At 44.6% G+C, this 22360-nt stretch overlaps 1 protein-coding gene across 1 annotated transcript in view; it reads right to left on the reverse strand.

Annotated features, from left to right (window-relative positions):
- LOC124048219 (ras-related protein Rab-26-like) overlaps nt 1-11907 on the reverse strand; it is a 210179-nt gene extending 198272 nt beyond the window's left edge. The window contains exon 1 of the mRNA XM_046368775.1: nt 11382-11907. Coding sequence (XP_046224731.1) covers nt 11382-11567 — 186 coding nt within the window. The 5' untranslated portion in view covers nt 11568-11907. The remainder of the gene's footprint in view (nt 1-11381) is intronic.
- Between the last annotated feature and the right edge of the window lie 10453 nt (nt 11908-22360).

A 22360-nucleotide genomic window follows, 5' to 3' on the forward strand; every position in this document is an offset into this window, starting at 1 on the left:
ACCCTTGAACCACTGCAATTCACATACCGCCCCAACAGATCCACAGATCCTTTTGTCCACTTGGACAAAGAGAACACCTTTGTGAGAATGCTGTTCATTGACTACAGCTCAGCGTTCAACACCATAGTGCCCTCAAATCTCATCACTAAGCTAAGGACCCTGGGACTAACCACCTCCCTCTGCAACTGGATCCTGGACTACCTGATGGGCCGACCCCAGGTGGTAAAGGTAGGTAGCAACACGCTGATGCTCAACACAGTGGCCAGTCATGCCAAATAGTGTCCCCCCTGCCAAAAAGTGCCTCCTCCCCCCACACGTCACACTTGGATTTGATGAGTTATAGCTGTTGCTTGGGTTGTTGCTAGAACATGCAAAATTTTGACTGGATTACGTAATGAACCAAAGCATCCGTTGATATGCTGGTTGCTTGGCTCTATTTTACCTAGTAGTGGTCGCGAAGGAAGGAGGATACGGGCAGTTCTAGTTCACCATTTAAACTTTTGCTTAGTCTGCGAAAAATTATTACCTCCGAATTGCTCTTCAAGGACGGTGTTTTTGACGGTGACAACCTGCTGACTACCTGCTGTTTTAGAGGACCGAAAAGACTGGAAAGAGAACACTCTTTCTTTAGCATATATATTTGTCTATATAAATAAATATTGTTAAATAGGAATAACTCAAGCTGTTTTTAGATTGACTTTACTAGGTACTGTACTTATTTACCTCAGCGTGCGTAGTCACCTAGCCAGCTACAGTAGCTAGCAAGTTTTAGACAGTTTTATTTAGCTAACATTAGCTAGCTAGCTACTCTAACGTAAACTCACTCACTTTTGTACATCGCCTTGATCCGTACAATAGCCCTTATTTTAGCACCCCAAAAACGTAATACTTCCAGATCAAATGTAATGTCAATACCATTGTAAAGCACAATTTCTCCCCTTTCCAACAGAATCAATTACATGACCCCCACGCAGCCCGTTTCTGCATGATTCAAGAAGGCAATAAGCCCCATCAGGTCTTTTTTTTAAATGGTGGGTGGGGAATCGAAACTAATGCGTGATAGTGAGAAGGAGAGATGTTGTGTGGGAAAATTGCTTTTTTTCACTCGATCTGTCCAACTTATCACCTTATCGCCTCTAAAATGTAAATAAAACACTAAATAGTTTATATAATGTGTCATTACATACATATTTGAAAGTTTGTGTCGTATTTGCATCGGGTTTTTAGGGTGGTGCTAAAGTGATCTTAGAAGTTAACAGTGGCTTTGAGAATGATGATGCAAAAAATGACTGGGTATCCACCCTTACCCCCGTCACTGTCCATTTCTTGTTTTAAAAGGATGACAGAAGTGCTACACCTGATGGAGACAGAAATAGTTGCTTTATGCGTGCTGTACTTTACGACATGACACGTCACGATGTAACGGAGGGTCCGTTTTCTCAACAATACTATAGATCAACGCTTGAATAGAAATGTAGTTCACACCCCCGATTTTGAAGTCAACACAGTCGCTACAGTCCCATTACTTTTCTTTGTAGCTTAGTTTGAATGTTGCAGTTGCGCACATTTGTACGGAATGGGGTGAGTTCACGTTAACTGTTATTATAGCTTTCTGTTTGTATGTAACTTGCACTTTAATGGCATCCCTCGAGGATATATTCTTTTATCTTTCCAAGACACCACTGATCTCGACCAGAGGGGCAAATTTCAGAGAAATTCACAATTCAGGGTAACTTTAAGCACTTAACTTCTATTAGATAACAGGACTGATTTAGCTATGTACAACCATTTTTTCAACAACCATTTTCCATCTATTCCATCTAGCGAGTTGCTAGCTATAGACATATAGTTCAGTGGAGGCTGCTGAGGGGAGGATGGTTCATAATGTCTGGACTGGAGTAAATGGAATGGTATCAAACACATGGTTCCCATGTGGTTGATACCATTCAATTGACTCCATTCCAGCCACCTGATCAATCAAATGGATAGGTGTAAGCATTTATGGTAATTCCAAATACCCTTAACTTGGTGTCTTCGCTAGACAGACACAGAGAGGGGGGGGTGAGAAAGGATGAAAGTGAGTGAGGGAGAGAGAGGAAGACAGACAGAGAGGTGGAGAGAGAGGAAGACAGAGAGAGAGGCGGAGAGAGAGAAACAGAGAGAAAGACTGCAATGCAAATGTACTTGAGACTTTCAACAACTCTTCAAATCAAATTTTATTTGTCACAACCGCCAAATATAACAAGATGTGGACCTTACCTCCAGGCTCTGATCAGGTACACCAAAACAAGGGCACTATCCAGGCCCTTCATCAGAAATGGAGATAAGAAAATATGACTAAATAAAAATACAATCAAAAAGTAACAAGATAGGAAAATGGCATAAATTTAATACTATTGTAAAGTGACTGTTCTACTGGATGTCATAGGTGAATGCACCAATTTGGGGCTCTGGACCGGTCTGCTAAATGACTTAAATGTCAAATGTAAAAATACAATCAAAAAGTAACAAGAAAAGGTTAGTCGAGTACAGAGTCATTTGTATATTGACTATGCATAGATAATAAACAGCGAGTAGCAGCGCCGAGGGGGCCATTTGATTAATTGTTCAGCAGTCCCAGGTCCCAGACTGATACAGCTTGCCGTGCGGTAGCAGAGAGAACAGTCTATGACTTGAGTGCCTGGAGTCTGACAATGTTTGGGGCCTTCTTCTGACAACGCCTGGTATATAGGCCCTGGATGTCAGGAATCTTGTCCCCAGTGATGTACTGGGCCGTATCCCCTACTCTCTGTAATGCCTTATGGTCAGATGCCGAGTAGTTGCCATACCAGGCAGTGACGATGCTGCTCGGCATCTGACCGTAAAGAGGTCTTGCAACTTGTTAGGCAATCATTTCTACCTATGGGGGAAGGATGGCCAGTCACACAGGAGGGTGATTTTTACTTACACAGGAGGAGAAGGAGGCCATGCTGATCGAGATGCATGCTGGCCATTTCGGAGAGAAGCGCATGATTGCCAAAATCAACCTACGCTCCTTCTGATGGGAATTGTCAAGGAGGTGGACAGCTGGGCAAGTGAAATAACCTTTTGTTTATCAATAACATTCTATTATATCTGAAATTATTATGGTTTCAGTGAATGTCATATCAGAGAACACAATGTTTCAATTTGTCACTTTTTGCTTAACTTCTTGACGCTACCAATCCCTATAGCGGGATAATTTTTGTCTGCAACCGCTGAATAGCATAGCGCAACAGTCAAATAATATTACTAGAAAATATTCATATTCATTAAATCACAAGTGCAATATTTTGAAACACAGTTTAGCATTTTGTTAATCACCCTGTCGTCTCAGATTTAGAAATTATGCTTTACAGCGTAAGCAATCCAAGTGTGTAAGTTTATCGATAGCCTAGCATAGCATTATGTACACTTAGCATTAGGAAGCTTGGTCACGAAAATCAGAAAAGCAATCAAATTAACCATTTACCTTTGATGATCTTCGGATATTTTCACTTACGAGACCCCCAGTTACACAGCAAATGTTCCATTTTGTTCCATAAATATTATTTTTATACCCAAAATACCGACGTTTGTTTGTCGCGTTATGTTCAGAAATCCATAAGAAAGAGCGGTCACAACAACGCAGACGGAAATTCCAAATAGTCTTCATAATGTCCACAGAAACCTGTCAAACGTTTTTTATAATCAGTCCTCAGGTAGTTTTTAAAATATATATTAAATAATATATCAACCGAGTGTGTAGCTTTTTCCATAACAGCGGGAGGAACAATGGCCACTTCACTCAATTGCGCACCATCTCACTCTGAGAGCCCCCACCTCTCCACTTACGCAATGTGATCCTTCACGCTCATTTTTCAAAATAAAAGCCTGAAACTATGTCTAAAGACTGTTGACACCTTAGGGAAGCCACAGAAAAAGGAATATGGTTGATAACCCTTTAAATGGCACAGGCACGCATAGGAACACAGAGGTTTCAAAATAAGAGGCTCTTCCTGATTGGATTTTCCTCAGGCTTTCGCCTGCAATATCAGTTCTGTTATACCCACAGACAATAGTTTGACAGTTTTGGAAACGTTAGAGTGTATTCTATCCTAATCTGTCAATTATATGCATATTCTAGCATCTGGTCATGAGAAATAGGCCGTTTACTTTGGGAACGTTATTTTTCCAAACATTAAAATAGTGCCCCCTAGCTTCAAGAGATTAAAGGTCAGTACCCTGTCTAGCCTGCCTGAAGTTTGAGAGGGCAAAGACTATTGCGCCAGAGTTGAAGACCATCAAAGTTGTTTCACCATGGCACATGATCGGTAAGTGTCTCAAATAAAATTTTGCCTTGATAAGTTGTTTTGTAATGGTTGCTTTATTTAACCACAGCATAGTTCAGTATTATAGAATGTGTGTGTGTGTCAGTAGCCTTACAAACATGAAAATCTGTTTACTGTACGACACAGATACGGTAATAATAAAGTAATATTCTCTCTAACACTTTAAATGTTAGGGGTGGACCTCATCGGACCCTTTACGAAATCCAGGAATGGCAACAGCTGGTGTCTGACGGCAACCGATCACTTTACCAAGTGGGTGGAGGCAATACACATTAAGGTCTGTAAAGGAAGAATATGTGCATAACTCTAAATTCCTCCATAACCCACTAAAAAGGGTGCTTGGAACCTAAATATATTTTCTTTTTGTATGATACCCATCAAGGACGAGACTGGCGAGGCCACCTCCAAGGCGATGGTAGACATCTTCAACCCCCACGGTTCTCCGGAGGTCATCTTGAGTTACCGAGGTCATGAATGTTATAGGTCATATTCTGTCACCAATGGTTTGTTTTATTATTTTATTTTTTACAATTGTTTTTTGTTTTCCATGGAACATAATCAGACATATTTCAATATCTTACATTCTCAATAGATATCGCTTTCCTGCCCCCTCCTCCAGGTTTGGTGAACGGACCAACCAGACCCTCCAGACTGCCATGGGCAAGTCCCTTGATTGGTACCAGGAAGGGTGGGAGAACAACCTGAAGGTAATTCTCTTTGCACACAATAGCAGCATCCAGGCCTCCACCGAGTACGGACGGGAGCCGCAGCTGTCGACTGAGGTAAACAATGCAATTGTATACAGTGCTTTGCAAAAGTATTCATCCCCCTTGGCGTTTTTCCTATTTTGTTGCATTACAACCTGTAATTTAAAATGATTTTTATTTGGACTTCATGTAATGGACATACACAAAATAGTCCAAATTGGTGAAGTGAAATGAAAAAAATTACTTGTTTCAAATAATAATAATAATAAAACAGAAAAATGGTGCGTGCTTATGTATTCAACCCTTTGCTATGAAGCCCCTAAATAAGATCTGGTGCAACCAATTACCTTCAGAATTCACATAATTAGTAAAATAAAGTCCACCTGTGCGCAATCTAAGTGGCACATGATCTGTCACATGATCTCAGTATATATACACACCTGTTCTGAAAGTCCCCAGAGTCTGCAACACCACTAAGCAAGTGGCACCATGAAGACCAAGGAGCTCAGGTGAGGGTCAAAGTTGTGGAGAAGTACAGATCAGGGTTGAGTTATAAAAAAAATATCTGAAACTTTGAACATCCCACACAGCAAGCACTATTAAATCCATTATAAAAAAATGGAAAGTATACCAAAACTCATGGACCAGGCAAGGGGGACATTAATCAGAGAGGCAACAAAGAGACCAAAGATAACCCTGAAGGAGCTGCAAAGCTCCACAGTGGAGATTGGAGTATCTGTCCATAGGACCACTTTAAGCTGTACACTCCACAGAGCTGGGCTTTACAGAAGAGTGTCCAGAAAAAAGCCATTACTTAAAGAAAAAAATAAGCAAACACGTTTAGTGTTCACCAAAATGCATGTGGGAGACTCCCCAAACATACGGAAGAAGGTGCTCTGGTCAGATGAGACTGAAATGTATCTTTTTGACCATCAAGGAAAATGCTATGTCTGGCGCAAACCCAACACCTCACATTACCCCGAGAATGCCATCCCCACAGTGAAGCATGGTGGTGGCAGCATCAAATCAAATTTTATTAGTCACATGCGCCGAATACAACAGGTGTTCACCTTACAGTGAAATGCTTACTTATGAGCCCCTAACCAACAGTGCAGTTTCAGAAAATATGGATAAGAATAAGAGAGAAAAGTTACAGGTAACTAAAGAGCAGCAGTAAAAATGTGAAAAACAATATATATACAGGGGGTTGCCAATACAGAGTCAATGTGCGGGGGCACCGGTTAGTTGAGGTAGTATGTACATGTAGGTAGAGTTAATTAAAGTGACTATGCATAGATGACAACAGAGAGTGGCAGTGGTGTGGAGAGGGGCAATGCGAATAGTCTGGGTAGCCATTTGACTAGATGTTCAGGAGTCTTATGGCTTGGGGGTAGAAGCCATTTAGAAGCCTCTTGGACCTAGACTTGGTGCTCCGGTACTGCTTGCCATGCGGTAGCAGAGAGAACAGTCTATGACTAGGGTGGCTGAAGTCTTAGTCAAATTTTAGTGCCTTCCTCTGACACTGCCTGGTATAGAGGTCCTGGATGGCAGGAAGCTTGGCCCTAGTGATGTACTGGGCCGTTCGCACTACCCTCTGTAGTGCCTTGCGGTCGGAAGGCTCAGCAGTTGCCATACCAGACATTGATGCACCCAGTCAGGATGCTCTCAATGGTACAGCTATAGAAACTTTTGAAGATCTGAGGACCCATGACAAATCTTTTCAGTCTCCAGAGGAGGAATAGGTTTTGTCGTGCCCACTTTATGACTGTCATGGTGTGCTTGGACCATGTTAGTTTGTTGGTGATGTGGACACCAAGGAACTTGAAGCTCTCAACCTGCTCCACCGATGAGAATGGGGGCGTGCTCGCTACTCTTTTGCCTGTAGTCAACAATCATATCCTTTGTCTTGTGGGAGAGGTTGTTGGCTCTCACCTCCACCCTGTAGGTTATCTCAATGTTGTCGTGATCAGGCCTACCACTGTTGTGTCATCTGCAAATTTAATGATGGTGTTGGAGTTGTGCCTGGCCATGCAGTCATGAATGAACAGGGAGTACAGGAGGGGGCTGAGCACTCACCCCTGAGAGGCCCCTGTGTTGAGGAACAGCGTGGTGGATGTGTTGTTACCTACCCTTACCACCTGGGGGTGGCCCGTCAGGAAGTCCAGGATCCAGTTGCAGAGGGAGGTGTTTAGTCCCAGGTTCCTTAGCTTATTGATGAGCTTTGAGGGCACTATGGTGTTGAACGTTGAACGTCAGCTGTAGCATTCTCACATAGGTGTTCCTTTTGTCCAGGTGGGAAAGGGCAGTGTGGAGTGCAATAGAGACTGCATCATCTGTGCGGATGTTTTTCATCTGCAGGGACTGAGAAACTGGTCAGAATTGAAGGAATAATGGATGGCGTGAAATATAGGGAAATTCTTGAGGGAAACCTGTTTCAGTCTTCCAGATATTTGAGACTGGGACGAAGGTTCACCTTCCAGCAGGACAATGACCGTAAGCATACTGCTAAAGTAACACTTGAGTGGCTTAAGGGGATACATTTCAAATGTCTTCGAATGGCCTAGTCAAAGCCTAGACCTTAATCCATTTGAGGATTGAGCAGAATCAAGAAGGGAACCAAGTGCTATGACATTTGGGCGAATTACTTGGTTTGGAAGAGGGACGAAAGGAAGGCGAGACCTGGTAAACCTCACTCCTCTTTCGCTCCTAGCTGGGCTCACCATCTGTTAAAGTGAATATTAAAAAAATATCAGATAACTATTTGCATTTGCACACAAAATAACCTGAAGCTAGTTTAAGTTTCCCTAACACTTATATTTTTTATCTTTGTCTTCCCAATGTTACCTCGGTGGAAGCCAACAATCTTCTACAGTTTGAGCAGTTGGGACGGTCGACCACTGAATGCCTTGAAGCCCTACACTTCAGTGAAGCCCAATAGACAAAGTGTGTTAGGTTTGGTTGACATTTGAGAAGGCAAGAAATGATAGTTATGCTGAGCTTATACATTTTTTTCACCTCTTTAAATGTACCTCTCCAAATTACTTTAGGACCATTGACTGTCTGAGCCCCCCAGGAGGTATCCCATCCACCAGAACCAGTGAGTTTGGATCAGTCTAATTCTCTGTGCTCTGAGTCGGAGGGGGACCAGCTTGAGTTAGGCTATACCTTCCAAAGGTGTTAAAGTACATATCTCCCATTTATAACACTGCACTAATCCATAACATTCTCACAGTAAAGTGTAACCTGTGTTTGGTTGTTTACATCTCTGTCTCCTACCCTGTTCCTTTTAACTCTGCTTCTGTTCTCCAGGAGCTAGGGGTTCTGCCCAACACCCAGATATGGATCCACCCAATGTCCTCTATTACCAACCAGCCTCCAACTTTTCATCACATAATCTACAGCTACTGTTATCATGTGGTCATTATCTGCTAAGAAAGTTGTTTTTCTCTATGTGAGATACACAGATTAAGTAAAAAGCACTGCAAACACTCAGAACAAAGAGAGCTGCAGTGCCTGGACTTTGCAGTCTCCTTCTTCAAGTCCCCCTTCCAAGGCTGGCTGCCTGTTGAGAACAAGTGACAGACAGAACCGCCCACCCACACAGCAACCGCCACCTCTATATTCCACACACCAGAATTCAGTATTTTAGTCTGATTGACATGGGATTGTACAAAAAAATTGTGAAAAAAAATTCATGACACAACTGTACCAAAAACGATCACAGTTTGCGTGTTAAAATCTTAGATATTGCCAGGTTGTTTTTCACAGCTGTTTCACAAGCTGTTGATTACTGTAAGTTGTAAGGTATCCTTTGATGGTATTTATTCGTTCCACATTATTCATTGTTGTATCCTAGGAACTACAATTTATTCAACTACAAGGGTGTACTAATGAGCTATGCGAGACAAAAATATTTATCATAATAGAGGAGTAGTGAAATGATATTATTTCAGTGTAGATACAGACCACAAAGACAGCTACGGTAAGTAACTTTCATGTGTCGTGCAGATTACACGTTTTCTTTGCCCTATCTGAAACGTAGCAACGTTTAAGACAGGGATTTCATGTTGCAATGTTAAAAAGGTATGCAAATGTAGTTCGAAGTAATGTTTTCATTAGCTACACAAAACGTGTTCAAACAGCAAAATTGTCGCTGAAATCAGCCTTGTTTGTATAGCAATGATGAAAAGTAATTTAGGATGTAGTGTTTTCCAAAATGCTAATCATTAGGTCATCACCCCTTTTGATACAGCAACGGACGATAATATTTAAACGAATCCCATTGTGACGCAGAGGGGGACACATGCACCCCTCGTGCTTGACGCAGAGGGGTGCATGCTTTGTCCCCTCCTGTACTCCCTGTTCACCCACGACTGCGTGGACAAGCACAACTCCAACACAATCATTACGTTTGCTGACGACACAGTGGTAGGCCTGATCACCGACAACGATGAGACAGCCTATAGGGAGGAGGTCAGAGACCTGGCAGTGTGGTGCCAGGACAACAAACCTGTTGGTTTTGGGGAGGCTCGAACATGCCCCCATTCACGTTGAAGGGGCTGTAGTGGAGCGGGTCGAGAGTTAAGTTTCTTGGTGTCCACATTACCAACAAACTATCATGATCCAACCACACCAAGACAGGTGTGAAGAGGGCACGACAACACCTTTTCGCCCTCAGAAGATTGAAAAGATTTGACATGGGTCCCCAGATCCTCAAAAAGTTCTACAGCTGCACCATAGAGAGCATTCTGACCGGTTGCATCACCGCATGGTATGGCAAATGCTCGGCATCAGAAGGCCCCAAAAATGGTCAAAGACTCCAGTCACCCAAGTCATAGACTGTTCTCTCTGCTATCGCATAACAAGTGGTACCGAGGTGCCAAGTCTAGGTCCAAAAGGATCCTTAACAGCTTCTACCCCCAAGGCATAAGACTGCTGAACAATTAATCAAATGGCCACTCAGACTATTTACATTGACCCCCCCCCCTTGATTTTACACTTCTGCTACTCTCTATGCAGTCACTTTACCCCTACCTACACGTACAAAAATCTCAACTATCCTGTACCCCAGCACATGGCCTTGGTATTGTTATGTTATTGTTACTTTTGATTTGATTTTCTACTTTAGTTAATTTAGTACATATTTTCCTAACTCTATTTCTTGAACTGTATTGTTGGTAAAGGGCTTTTAAGTAACCATTTCACTGTAAGGTCTACAGCTGTTGTATTTGGTGCATGTGACAAATAGAATTTGATTTGACAAATCAATCAATCCAAAATGCAGTGGCCATTTGATAAATGGAAAGAGACATCTGTTACAAAACACCAAAACGTTTTATGACACTTGGAGATTGGCAAGCCAAGCCTTTGATACTAGGTAGCCTTACAAATTAGGTAGGGATGCATTTGCATTGTTTGTCGAGATTGACAGTCTATTTATTGTGGTGTTGAAAACGCAAACCATGTGGTGCATTGGCACAGAAACCTGCTGGTGGAAAATGTGTAGCATATATTTTATTAACTGGAATTATAAATATGGCATCAAAATGTTGAATATCTGATTTCCCCATAGCTGGTCATTGTCTGTAGCCAACTCTGGTCGTAGTGTAGGCCTAATGAATCAGGTAGGGAGAATGAGTGAGCTCGTCCGTGGTGGTCAGTGAACCTTCAACCTTCTGGCCCGTAGCCCTGCATGGCATCGACAGTGCCACAAAAGCATGCTGAAGTAACAAAGTCGATATTCACATTTGTAAACACACTTCAGTTTTTCGTGTGTGATTGTAAACATTATTTAGAGTTAATTATGTGGGGTGGGGTCATGTGAAAATATGTTTAACTTGGGGAGGGGGATGCATTATGTTCTGTTTCGGAGACCTTCAGTTGAGGTCCCTAACCGCGAACATAAATTCTCCCAATAATTCTCCCTTGCTATTACACGGAACAAGCAACATGGTCTCAGATAGAAATGTCTAATACCATTAAATTATCCAAGAGGAAGAGTACTTCATCCAATTCGTATGCTATTGTACGACCGGGTAATATGTATGATACTATAAATCCTATAATTCGTATGCTATTATACGACGGATATTCCATTCATAAAGTAACAACCTAAGGTAACGAAAGGGAGTGACACAGATGTACATACAGAAAAATACGAATTGCCCTGGGATCATGTCAATGGACAGACCTGAAGAAATAGCACATATGCACCTGCCACTGTAGCCAGCGTGGCACATCAACATTGAAGTTGCACATTTGAGACTGATATGACCAACTGGAGATTGGAGAGTATTGACAATATGGTGTGCGTAAAAAGTCTTACCTTAAAAGCGATATCATAAAACTCCCCGCTGTTGCTGAGCGAGGGGCGGCTCGGATAGACCAGTCCGTTGGATGGGGCCGAGGCTCCGATCCCTCTCCCACTTTTCCCGGTGTCTTTGTTGTTGTTCGGGGATGAAGTCGAGCTTTTGGAGCTCCCCTTGCCTTTCATGGTCTTTTTCCTGGACATGTTTCACTGTTAACGGTGTTCCCGCGTGTTGTCTATAATTATTTGTGCAACAACTAGGCTATAAATATGATGTTCACTGATCTGAGACTATATCACTGTCCTATGTCCTTTGGATAATCTACGATAAGAAAAGCATTACTTTTCACCTGTGCGTAAAAATCATGAATGTGTAGGCTACATATCCGCGTCGATTTTTCGATATGCGCATGTGCGAGTTTATAGTTTTCCTTGTCCGTTGGAAATTGGTGAGTAAATCCCCTGCCAGCTCAAACTGTGCAGACATCTAAACAGACTCTTGACAGCTCTCTCTCGCGCTCTCTCCCTCAATAGCACTACGTGTACAAACCGTGGCGCGCACGGTTCACACCAATAAAAGGTACTAGCACACTAGGCGTTTAGTGCCCATTGTGGTAGTGTTGGTGCGTTTAAAGATACAGTGGGTTGTTTTGGGGTTTACAGTAGTTAGTGATAGCCTTGTAAGTAAGATTATATGATGTGCAAAAACACCACAAATAAAAATTGATAATCACATATTTGGTGCTCACCACAACAGATCCACATTATTTACCATTCATTTCTATTGGGCACAAAATAATCAGAATCTGTCATTGTCCCATTATTTTGGAGCTCACTGTATATCTTTTATAGACAGTTATGTAAAGCTGAAACAAAAACTGGATAGTTGCATTTTCCCAGCCAATTGTTTTCTTCTTGAATAGTCACTTTACTTTGACAGACTACTTTAAAGGGAGACTGAACTTCCTGATTTGGCCTAGTTTTTCATCAATGCTCGTTATGAAACACTAGCAGCAATAACTGAAGGCAAACGAGAGTTGTCTTGAGGTTGTTTCTTGGCCATTCAATCACAACAAACAAGTGCAGTCGTGAGTACCTTACTGACAGCGAGGTACACTAAGCTAGCTTTTCTATGGAGAGAACAACGCTTTGAAGTTGAGGACTTCTCCCCTTGTGCCTGAATCGCCATCTCAAGATGGTCAGCTAATTCAGGTCTGTGTCTAGGCTAAAGCCTGCTGTCAAACCTTCTGTTTAGACAAGCTGACAGCAGCTAACATAGCTTGGTGAAAGCTGCAGCTGGCTGTCCTATCTAGCTGATATTTCTCTGTCAAATCAGTTATGGCAGGATAGCAAGAGCCAGCATTTGGAATGTATTTCATAAGACACTTTTTTTTTTAAACGCCTTGCTACAAAAGTAGCTTGCAACTTACTGTCAACATTTCATCAGCTGTAAATACATTTGACCATAGAAACGATATCAACTACTGTGAGTTGAATGCCTGTGGTCAGCTTAGCGGTCCTACAACGCAATATTCTATAACTGGCTAGTTTCGTCTTTGCGTATATCTGCTGTTAGAGCTTTCCCAGAGACAAATGCCAGAGTTATTATCCCTACAGGCTCTAGTGTAGACTACATGTGGACATTGCACAAACGTCACCCACTTTGAGTGTAGCTACATCCCCCAAAATACAAAACAATCAAATTGAATTGTGTTTGTTACAAAGACAAAACATATTGCTGTAAATGTCGTATTGATGTGCTTATAAAGACAGTATGCCTACACTTTACCTAACAAATCAAAATCAGTTGTGTGTCGAGCACAACTTCAGCTGTCTAACCAGAACTAGAATGGAATTTCTATGGTCTATTTGCACAAATCTAAGGATTTGGCTGTCTAACACACCGATGTGCTCAGCTCTCTGGGCGAGGTTCTGTCTGTCTAACATACTGACGTGCACAGCTCTCTGGGCGAGGTTCTGTCTGTCTAACACACTGACGTGCACAGCTCTCTGGGCGAGGTTCTGTCTGTCTAACACACTGACGTGCACAGCTCTCTGGGAGAGGTTCTGTCTGTCTAACACACTGACGTGCACAGCTCTCTGGGCGAGGTTCTGTCTGTCTAACACACTGATGTGCACAGCTCTCTGGGCGAGGTTCTGTCTGTCTAACACACTGACGTGCACAGCTCTCTGGGCGAGGTTCTGTCTGTCTAACACACTGACGTGCACAGCTCTCTGGGCGAGGTTCTGTCTGTCTAACACACTGACGTGCACAGCTCTCTGGGCGAGGTTCTGTCTGTCTAACACACTGACGTGCACAGCTCTCTGGGCGAGGTTCTGTCTGTCTAACACACTGACGTGCACAGCTCTCTGGGCGAGGTTCTGTCTTCCAAGTCGCCAGTGGGTGATGATAAAGTCCTTTCCATCTATGTAATGCATTACAAGTTATGGACGTGTGCAGTCAGGTGGCAGGAGGGGTGGAGTGCATGACACCCCATCCTGGACATGACAGAGTTGGCCTCATGGGTCCAGCAGGCCAAGAACTACAGGCAGATGTGAGCTGCAGGAGGATGGCCCTCTTCTCATACAGAGTAGCCTACAGAAGTAATGAATGCAATTGCTGAACTTATGTATTATAAAAGTGTGTTGATAACTTTCAAGTGTAACAGTTCCATGTAGAATGAACCATCCTTCACATAATACTGTGGTCGCCGTGTTCTGCTAATATAACAACGTGAAAATATTACACTTGTCTTTCATCTTTTATTGTTATCCACGACCAACAGAGATACTATACCTATCAACGTTGTGTCTGGTGGTGCTGGAGTTACCTTGCCAAGCATGTCAGTCATCATACCTTCCTGTATGGTGTACGGGACACCATATAGCCTAAGACAGGAGTTCCCTGATATGGTTGAAGAATACACGGTCCACCCCCTATTGAGAGTACCATTCGATTTAATAATAACAAAATATGATAAAAGTTATAGATTTGTCTTGTATCATTGTATTTCTGAGTGCAAGGTGTCTATTTATTCAGAACCATCAGCGTCAAGCCCGTCCTGTCATGCAGGTGAAAGAGGACCCAAAAGCGACTTGGCGAAAACAGAGTCTTTAATCCAGTAAAGTAAATACAAACAAAAAACACAACTTTCACTCGAAATGACGAGGACAAACTGGAGACTCGATCTTGAACAGCAGGTGAACAGCAGGTTGCCTCGGGAAGGCACTTGAACCAGACAGACTCAGACACTTGCTCACCACGCAGCATCTGAGGAAAACACGACACGACAGGGCGATACACAAACACAGCACGGTGAATTCTAGACAAGGAACCGACAGGACAGGAACGGAACACAAAGGAAGAAATAGGGACTCTAATCAGGGGAAAGGATCGGGAACAGGTGTGGGAAGACTAAATGATTGATTAGGGGAATAGGAACAGCTGGGAGCAGGAACGGAACGATAGAGAGAAGAGAGAGCGAGAGAGTGAGAGAGGGAGGGGGAGAGAGAGGGATAGAAAGAGGGAAAGAACCTAATAAGACCAGCAGAGGGAAACGAATAGAATGGGAAGCACAGGGACAAGACAAGATAATAAATGACAAAACATGACAGTACCCCCCACTCACCGAGCGCCTCCTGGCGCACTCGAGGAGGAATCCTGGCGGCAACGGAGGAAATCATCAATGAGTGAACGGTCCAGCACGTCCCGAGACGGAACCCAACTCCTCTCCTCAGGACCGTAACCCTCCCAATCCACTAAGTATTGGTGACCCCGTCCCCGAGAACGCATGTCCATGATCTTATGTACCTTGTAAATAGGTGCGCTCTCGACAAGGATGGGAGGGGGGGAGGGAAGACGAACGGGGGTGCGAAGAAAGGGCTTAACACAGGAGACATGGAAGACAGGATGGACGCGACGAAGATGTCGCGGAAGAAGCAGTCGCACAGCGACAGGATTGACGACCTGGGAGACACGGAACGGACCAATGAACCGCGGAGTCAACTTACGAGAAGCTGTCGTAAGAGGAAGGTTGCGAGTGGAAAGCCACACTCTCTGGCCGCAACAATACCTTGGACTCTTAATCCTGCGTTTATTGGCGGCTCTCACAGTCTGTGCCCTGTAACGGCAAAGTGCAGACCTCACCCTCCTCCAGGTGCGCTCACAACGTTGGACAAACGCTTGAGCGGAGGGAACGCTGGACTCGGCAAGCTGGGATGAGAACAGAGGAGGCTGGTAACCCAGACTACTCTGAAACGGAGATAACCCGGTAGCAGACGAAGGAAGCGAATTGTGAGCGTATTCTGCCCAGGGGAGCTGTTCTGCCCAAGACGCAGGGTTTCTGAAAGAAAGGCTGCGTAGTATGCGACCAATCGTCTGATTGGCCCTCTCTGCTTGACCGTTAGACTGGGGATGAAACCCGGAAGAGAGACTGACGGACGCACCAATCAAACGACAGAACTCCCTCCAAAACTGTGACGTGAATTGCGGGCCTCTGTCTGAAACGGCGTCTAACGGGAGGCCATGAATTCTGAATACATTCTCGATAATGATTTGTGCCGTCTCCTTAGCGGAAGGAAGTTTAGCGAGGGGAATGAAATGTGCCGCCTTAGAGAACCTATCGACAACCGTAAGAATCACAGTCTTCCCCGCAGACAAAGGCAGACCGGTAATGAAGTCTAGGGCGATGTGAGACCATGGTCGAGAAGGAATGGGGAGCGGTCTGAGACGACCGGCAGGAGGAGAGTTACCCGACTTAGTCTGCGCGCAGTCCGAACAAGCAGCCACGAAACGGCGCGTGTCACGCTCCTGAGTCGGCCACCAAAAGCGCTGGCGAATAGACGCAAGAGTGCCTCGAACACCGGGATGACCAGCTAACTTGGCAGAGTGAGCCCACTGAAGAACAGCCAGACGAGTGGAAACAGGAACGAAAAGGAGGTTACTAGGACAAGCGCGCGGCGACGCAGTGTGCGTGAGTGCTTGCTTAACCTGTCTTTCAATTCCCCAGACTGTTAACCCGACAACACGCCCATAAGGAAGAATCCCTCGGGATCAGTAGAAGCCACAGAAGAACTAAACAGACGGGATAAGGCATCAGGCTTGGTGTTCTTGCTACCCGGACGGTAAGAAATCACAAACTCGAAACGAGCGAAAAACAACGCCCAACGAGCTTGACGGGCATTAAGTCGTTTGGCAGAACGGATGTACTCAAGGTTCTTATGGTCTGTCCAAACGACAAAAGGAACGGTCGCCCCTCCAACCACTGTCGCCATTCGCCTAGGGCTAAGCGGATGGCGAGCAGTTCACGGTTACCCACATCATAGTTGCGCTCAGATGGCGACAGGCGATGAGAAAAATAAGCGCAAGGATGAACCTTATCGTCAGACTGGAAGCGCTGGGATAGAATGGCTCCCACGCCTACCTCTGAAGTGTCAACCTCGACAATGAATTGTCTAGTGACGTCAGGAGTAACGAGGATAGGAGCGGACGTAAAACGTTCTTTTAGAAGATCAAAAGCTCCTGGGCGGAACCGGACCACTTAAAACACGTCTTGACAGAAGTAAGAGCTGTGAGAGGGGCAGCAACTTGACCGAAATTACGAATGAAACGCCGATAGAAATTAGCGAAACCTAAAAAGCGCTGCAACTCGACACGTGACCTTGGAACGGGCCAATCACTGACAGCTTGGACCTTAGCGGAATCCATCTGAATGCCTTCAGCGGAAATAACGGAACCGAGAAAAGTAACGGAGGAGACATGAAAAGAGCACTTCTCAGACTTTACGTAGAGACAATTCTCTAAAAGGCGCTGTAGAACACGTCGAACGTGCTGAACATGAATCTCGAGTGACGGAGAAAAAATCAGGATATCGTCAAGATAGACAAAAACAAAGATGTTCAGCATGTCTCTCAGAACATCATTAACTAATGCCTGAAAAACAGCTGGCGCATTGGCGAGACCAAACGGCAGAACCCGGTACTCAAAATGCCCTAACGGAGTGTTAAACGCCGTTTTCCACTCGTCCCCCTCTCTGATGCGCACGAGATGGTAAGCGTTACGAAGGTCCAACTTAGTAAAGCACCTGGCTCCCTGCAGAATCTCGAAGGCTGATGACATAAGGGGAAGCGGATAACGATTCTTAACCGTTATGTCATTCAGCCCTCGATAATCCACGCAGGGCGCAGAGTACCGTCCTTCTTCTTAACAAAAAGAACCCCGCCCCGGCCGGAGAGGAAGAAGGCACTATGGTACCGGCGTCAAGAGACACAGACAAATAATCCTCGAGAGCCTTACGTTCGGGAGCCGACAGAGAGTATAGTCTACCCCGAGGAGGAGTGGTCCCCGGAAGGAGATCAATACTACAATCATACGACCGGTGAGGAGGAAGGGAGTTGGCTCGGGACCGACTGAAGACCGTGCGCAGATCATGATATTCCTCCGGCACTCCTGTCAAATCGCCAGGTTCCTCCTGAGAAGTAGGGACAGAAGAAACGGGAGGGATGGCAGACATTAAACACTTCACATGACAAGAAACGTTCCAGGATAGGATAGAATTACTAGACCAATTAATAGAAGGATTATGACATACTAGCCAGGGATGACCCAAAACAACAGGTGTAAACGGTGAACGAAAAATCAAAAAAGAAATAGTCTCACTGTGGTTACCAGATACTGTGAGGGTTAAAGGTAGTGTCTCAAATCTGATACTGGGAAGATGACTACCATCTAAGGCGAACATGGGCGTAGGCTTCTCTAACTCTCTGAAAGGAATGTCATGTTTCCGAACCCATGCTTCGTCCATGAAACAACCCTCAGCCCCAGAGTCTATCAAGGCACTACATGTAGCACCCGAACCGGTCCAGCGTAGATGGACCGACAAAGTAGTACAGGATCTTGATGGAGAGACTTGAGTAGTTGCGCTCACCTGTAGCCCTCCGCTTACAGATGAGCTCTGGCTTTTACTGGACATGAATTAACAAAATGTCCAGCAACTCCGCAATAGAGGCACAGGCGGTTGGTGATCCTCCGTTCCCTCTCCTTAGTCGAGATGCGAATCCCTCCCAGCTGCATGGGCTCAGACTCTGAGCCAGAGGAGGGAGATGGTTGCGATGCGGAGCAGGGAAACACCGTTGATGCGAGCTCTCTTCCACGAGCCCGGTGACGAAGATCTACCCGTCGTTCTATGCGGATGGCGAGAGCAATCAAAGAGTCCACATCTGAAGGAACCTCCCGGGAGAGAATCTCATCCTTAACCACTGCGTGGAGTCCCTCCAGAAAACGAGCGAGCAGCGCCGGCTCGTTCCACTCACTAGAGGCAGCAAGAGTGCGAAACTCAATAGAATAATCCGTTATGGACCGTTCACCTTGGCATAAGGAAGCCAGGGCCCTAGAAGCCTCCCTACCAAAAACTGAACGGTCAAAAACCCGAATCATCTCCTCTTTAAAGTTCTGGAACTTGTTAGAGCAATCAGCCCTTGCCTCCCAGATAGCTGTGCCCCATTCTCGAGCCCGGCCAGTAAGGAGTGAAATGACGTAAGCAACCCGAGCTCTCTCTCTAGAGTATGTGTTGGGTTGGAGAGAGAACACAATCTCACACTGCGTGAGAAAGGAGCGGCACTCAGTGGGCTGCCCGGAGTAGCAAGGTGGGTTATTAACCCTAGGTTCTGGAGGCTCGGCAGGCCAGGAAGTAACAGGTGGCACGAGACGTAGACTCTGGAACTGTCCAGAGAGGTCGGAAACCTGAGCGGCCAGGTTCTCCACGGCATGGCGAGCAGCAGACAATTCCTGCTCGTGTCTGCCGAGCATGGCTCCTTGGATCTCGACGGCAGTGTAACGAGCGTCTGAAGTCGCTGGGTCCATTCCTTGGTCGGTTCCTTCTGTCATGCAGGTGAAAGAGGACCCAAAAGCGACTTGGCGAAAACAGAGTCTTTAATCCAGTAAAGTAAATACAAACAAAAAACACAACTTTCACTCGAAATGACGAGGACAAACTGGAGACTCGATCTTGAACAGCAGGTGAACAGCAGGTTGCCTCGGGAAGGCACTTGAACCAGACAGACTCAGACACTTGCTCACCACGCAGCATCTGAGGAAAACACGACACGACAGGGCGATACACAAACACAGCACGGTGAATTCTAGACAAGGAACCGACAGGACAGGAACGGAACACAAAGGAAGAAATAGGGACTCTAATCAGGGGAAAGGATCGGGAACAGGTGTGGGAAGATAAATGATTGATTAGGGGAATAGGAACAGCTGGGAGCAGGAACGGAACGATAGAGAGAAGAGAGAGCGAGAGAGTGAGAGAGGGAGGGGGAGAGAGAGGGATAGAAAGAGGGAAAGAACCTAATAAGACCAGCAGAGGGAAACGAATAGAATGGGAAGCACAGGGACAAGACAAGATAATAAATGACAAAACATGACACGTCCGCCAGTCTGGACTCACATTACCAAGTGCTGGCTCCATACAGGTATCTGTGAACACATGTACACAGTCACTCTTCTATTTCCAATGGCAGTTAGAATAGATTATATCTGACACACAAACAGATACTATGTTGATGTTTGAACAAGTCAGGCCAAGTATTTTGCCAGAGCCCCAATGAATGGCATAGCAGCATAGATCAGCTCCTGGACTACCATCAAAGATACTGGTCGGTCGGTTGGTCACATACACACTACAAAGGGTTCTTTAAAAAAAACAATTTTCTACATTGTAGAATAATAGTGAAGATATCAAAACTACGAAATAACACATATGGAATCATGTAATAACCAAAAAAAGTGTTAAAACAAATCAAAATATATTTTATATTTAAGATTCTTCAAAGTAGCAATCGTTTGCTTTCTACATTCTCTGCATTTTCTCAACCAGTGTCATGAGGTATTCACCTGGAATGCATTTCAATCAACAGGTGTGCCTTGTTAAAAGTTCATTTGTGGGGAGGGGGGGGGGGGGGGGTTTGGAAGGACGCAATGTGGGACTGACATGTTGAAATTAACATTCTTGAGGCCATCAAACTACTACGCTCTGAGATAGTTGAAATGAAAACGGAGGTTGTTGCTACGACTGAGGCCCGAATACAGGAGGTTTCTGATACTTTAAAAGCAGATCTAACCATCCTGCGGAACGGGACGGTGCCAAAAATCACATCACTCAAAACAACGACAGAGTTGCACACTACAACGATTGCAGCACTGGAGACCTCCGCTACCAATGTCTCCAACTTAACTACCTCCTTGGAGGCTGATGTGAAACGCCTGACTGCGGATCTGAAAAGTGTGCAGGAGAGTTGTGTGAGTTTAGAAGGATTCTCTCGCCGCAATAGCCTGAGCCTGGTATCGGTCCCAGAGTCAGCGGAAATGCCTCGGATTTCATTTCTGGGCTGCTGAAGGATGTTCTTGCCATGGATGAGAAGCTCCTGATTGATCGTGCCCACCGGTCACTGAGAGGCCCCGTTACATCATTCTTCGAGTGCACTTTTTCCATGAGAAGATGGGGATTCTCCGGCGAGCCCGCAATACCACTCTGAGCTTTCAAGGACAGAGCTTCTCCATCTACCAGGCCAAACGACTGCTACAGGACCATCCAGGTGTGAAGTATGAACTGCTATTCCCGGACGTTTAAGGCTTTCTCATGATGGTAAAGACTACACAGACTATAAGCCTTGAACTTGCCCATAAATCAGCAACTGTTGCTTGCAAACTGTCGATAGTAAGTAGCCTACCTATGATTTAACTATGTTTAGTTTTAACATACTATTCTTGTATATTTGGGGAATTGGCGACCCATTCAGGCTTATTTGATCTGATGTTTTGATCATCTAGTGTGCTTGCCTTACACGCATTCAGTCATTTTACTTTCATTGTATTGAGGTTTGACTCCTTTGTTTCCAGGTTGTCTCATTCACCTATTCAGTTTGTTTACATAGTGTCTCATTGACTCTAAATATTTTTGGTTATTTGTTTACTGCATCCGTTTGTACCGACCCAGTAAACAGTACATGTTTGGAGGCTATGTCACGGCTGGCTGAAGGACTGGACCAAGGTGCAGCATGGTAAGCGTGCATTTGAACTTTATTTAAAAATGATGCCGACAAAACGAAGAACAAAAAACCAACCGTGAAGCTTTGATCTATGTGCCCTGAACAACTACAAAGTCAACGTCCCACAAAACAGGTGGGGGAACAGGGTACCTAAGTATGGTTCTCAATCAGAGACAACGATAGACAGCTGTCCCTGATTGAGAACCACACCAGGCCAAGACATAGAAATACAAAACATAGAAAAAAGGACATAGAATGCCCACCCTAGTCACACCCTGGCCCAACCAAAATAGAGAATAAAAAGCCTCTCTATGACCAGGGCGTGACAGGCTACACATTTTGGGGGGTCTTCACTTCAATTTTAAAGGTTTTGAACGTCATTCATGATAAGCAAACTTTCAACGTTGCACAACGTTGGGTCTTGGCTGTAAGTTGTCTTATCGTCCAACTAGACAATTATTATTTTACATTTTTTGATCGTCTTACTACGATTTGCTTACTTCAAATTAGTGGTTTTAGAGCCTTTGGTTGAGAGCCTTGATACATTTGATTTTCTCTCTCAATGCCTGTTGTAAGACTGGGAATATATTTAAATACATCTACAAGTGGTACTTTTGTAATTTCGATTGCCGAATGGATTCACTTTTTTTCCTCTCTATTTTTGCTGCTTGATCCACTAACACAAAACGCGACTTCAAAGAGTGGGACTGTGGGTTTGGGTTTAACACTGCACTCTCCCAGACATAATGTGTGAACAGAACATGTTCTATTTAGGTTTGTACCTTGTTTGGGTAGGTATTGTCTGGGATGGGGGGAGGTGGTTGGGGGGAGGAAGGAGGTTGAATTGTTCTAATGTTTTTCTAATGTTGTCATTGTCTTTTTAGTTTTTTCTTCTGTACTTTTCCGAAACATCTACCACCGTACATTATTACTCTGAGACAAGTTAT

The sequence above is a fragment of the Oncorhynchus gorbuscha genome, linkage group LG11 (genome assembly GCF_021184085.1).
Source record: "Oncorhynchus gorbuscha isolate QuinsamMale2020 ecotype Even-year linkage group LG11, OgorEven_v1.0, whole genome shotgun sequence".
NCBI lineage: Eukaryota > Metazoa > Chordata > Actinopteri > Salmoniformes > Salmonidae > Oncorhynchus > Oncorhynchus gorbuscha.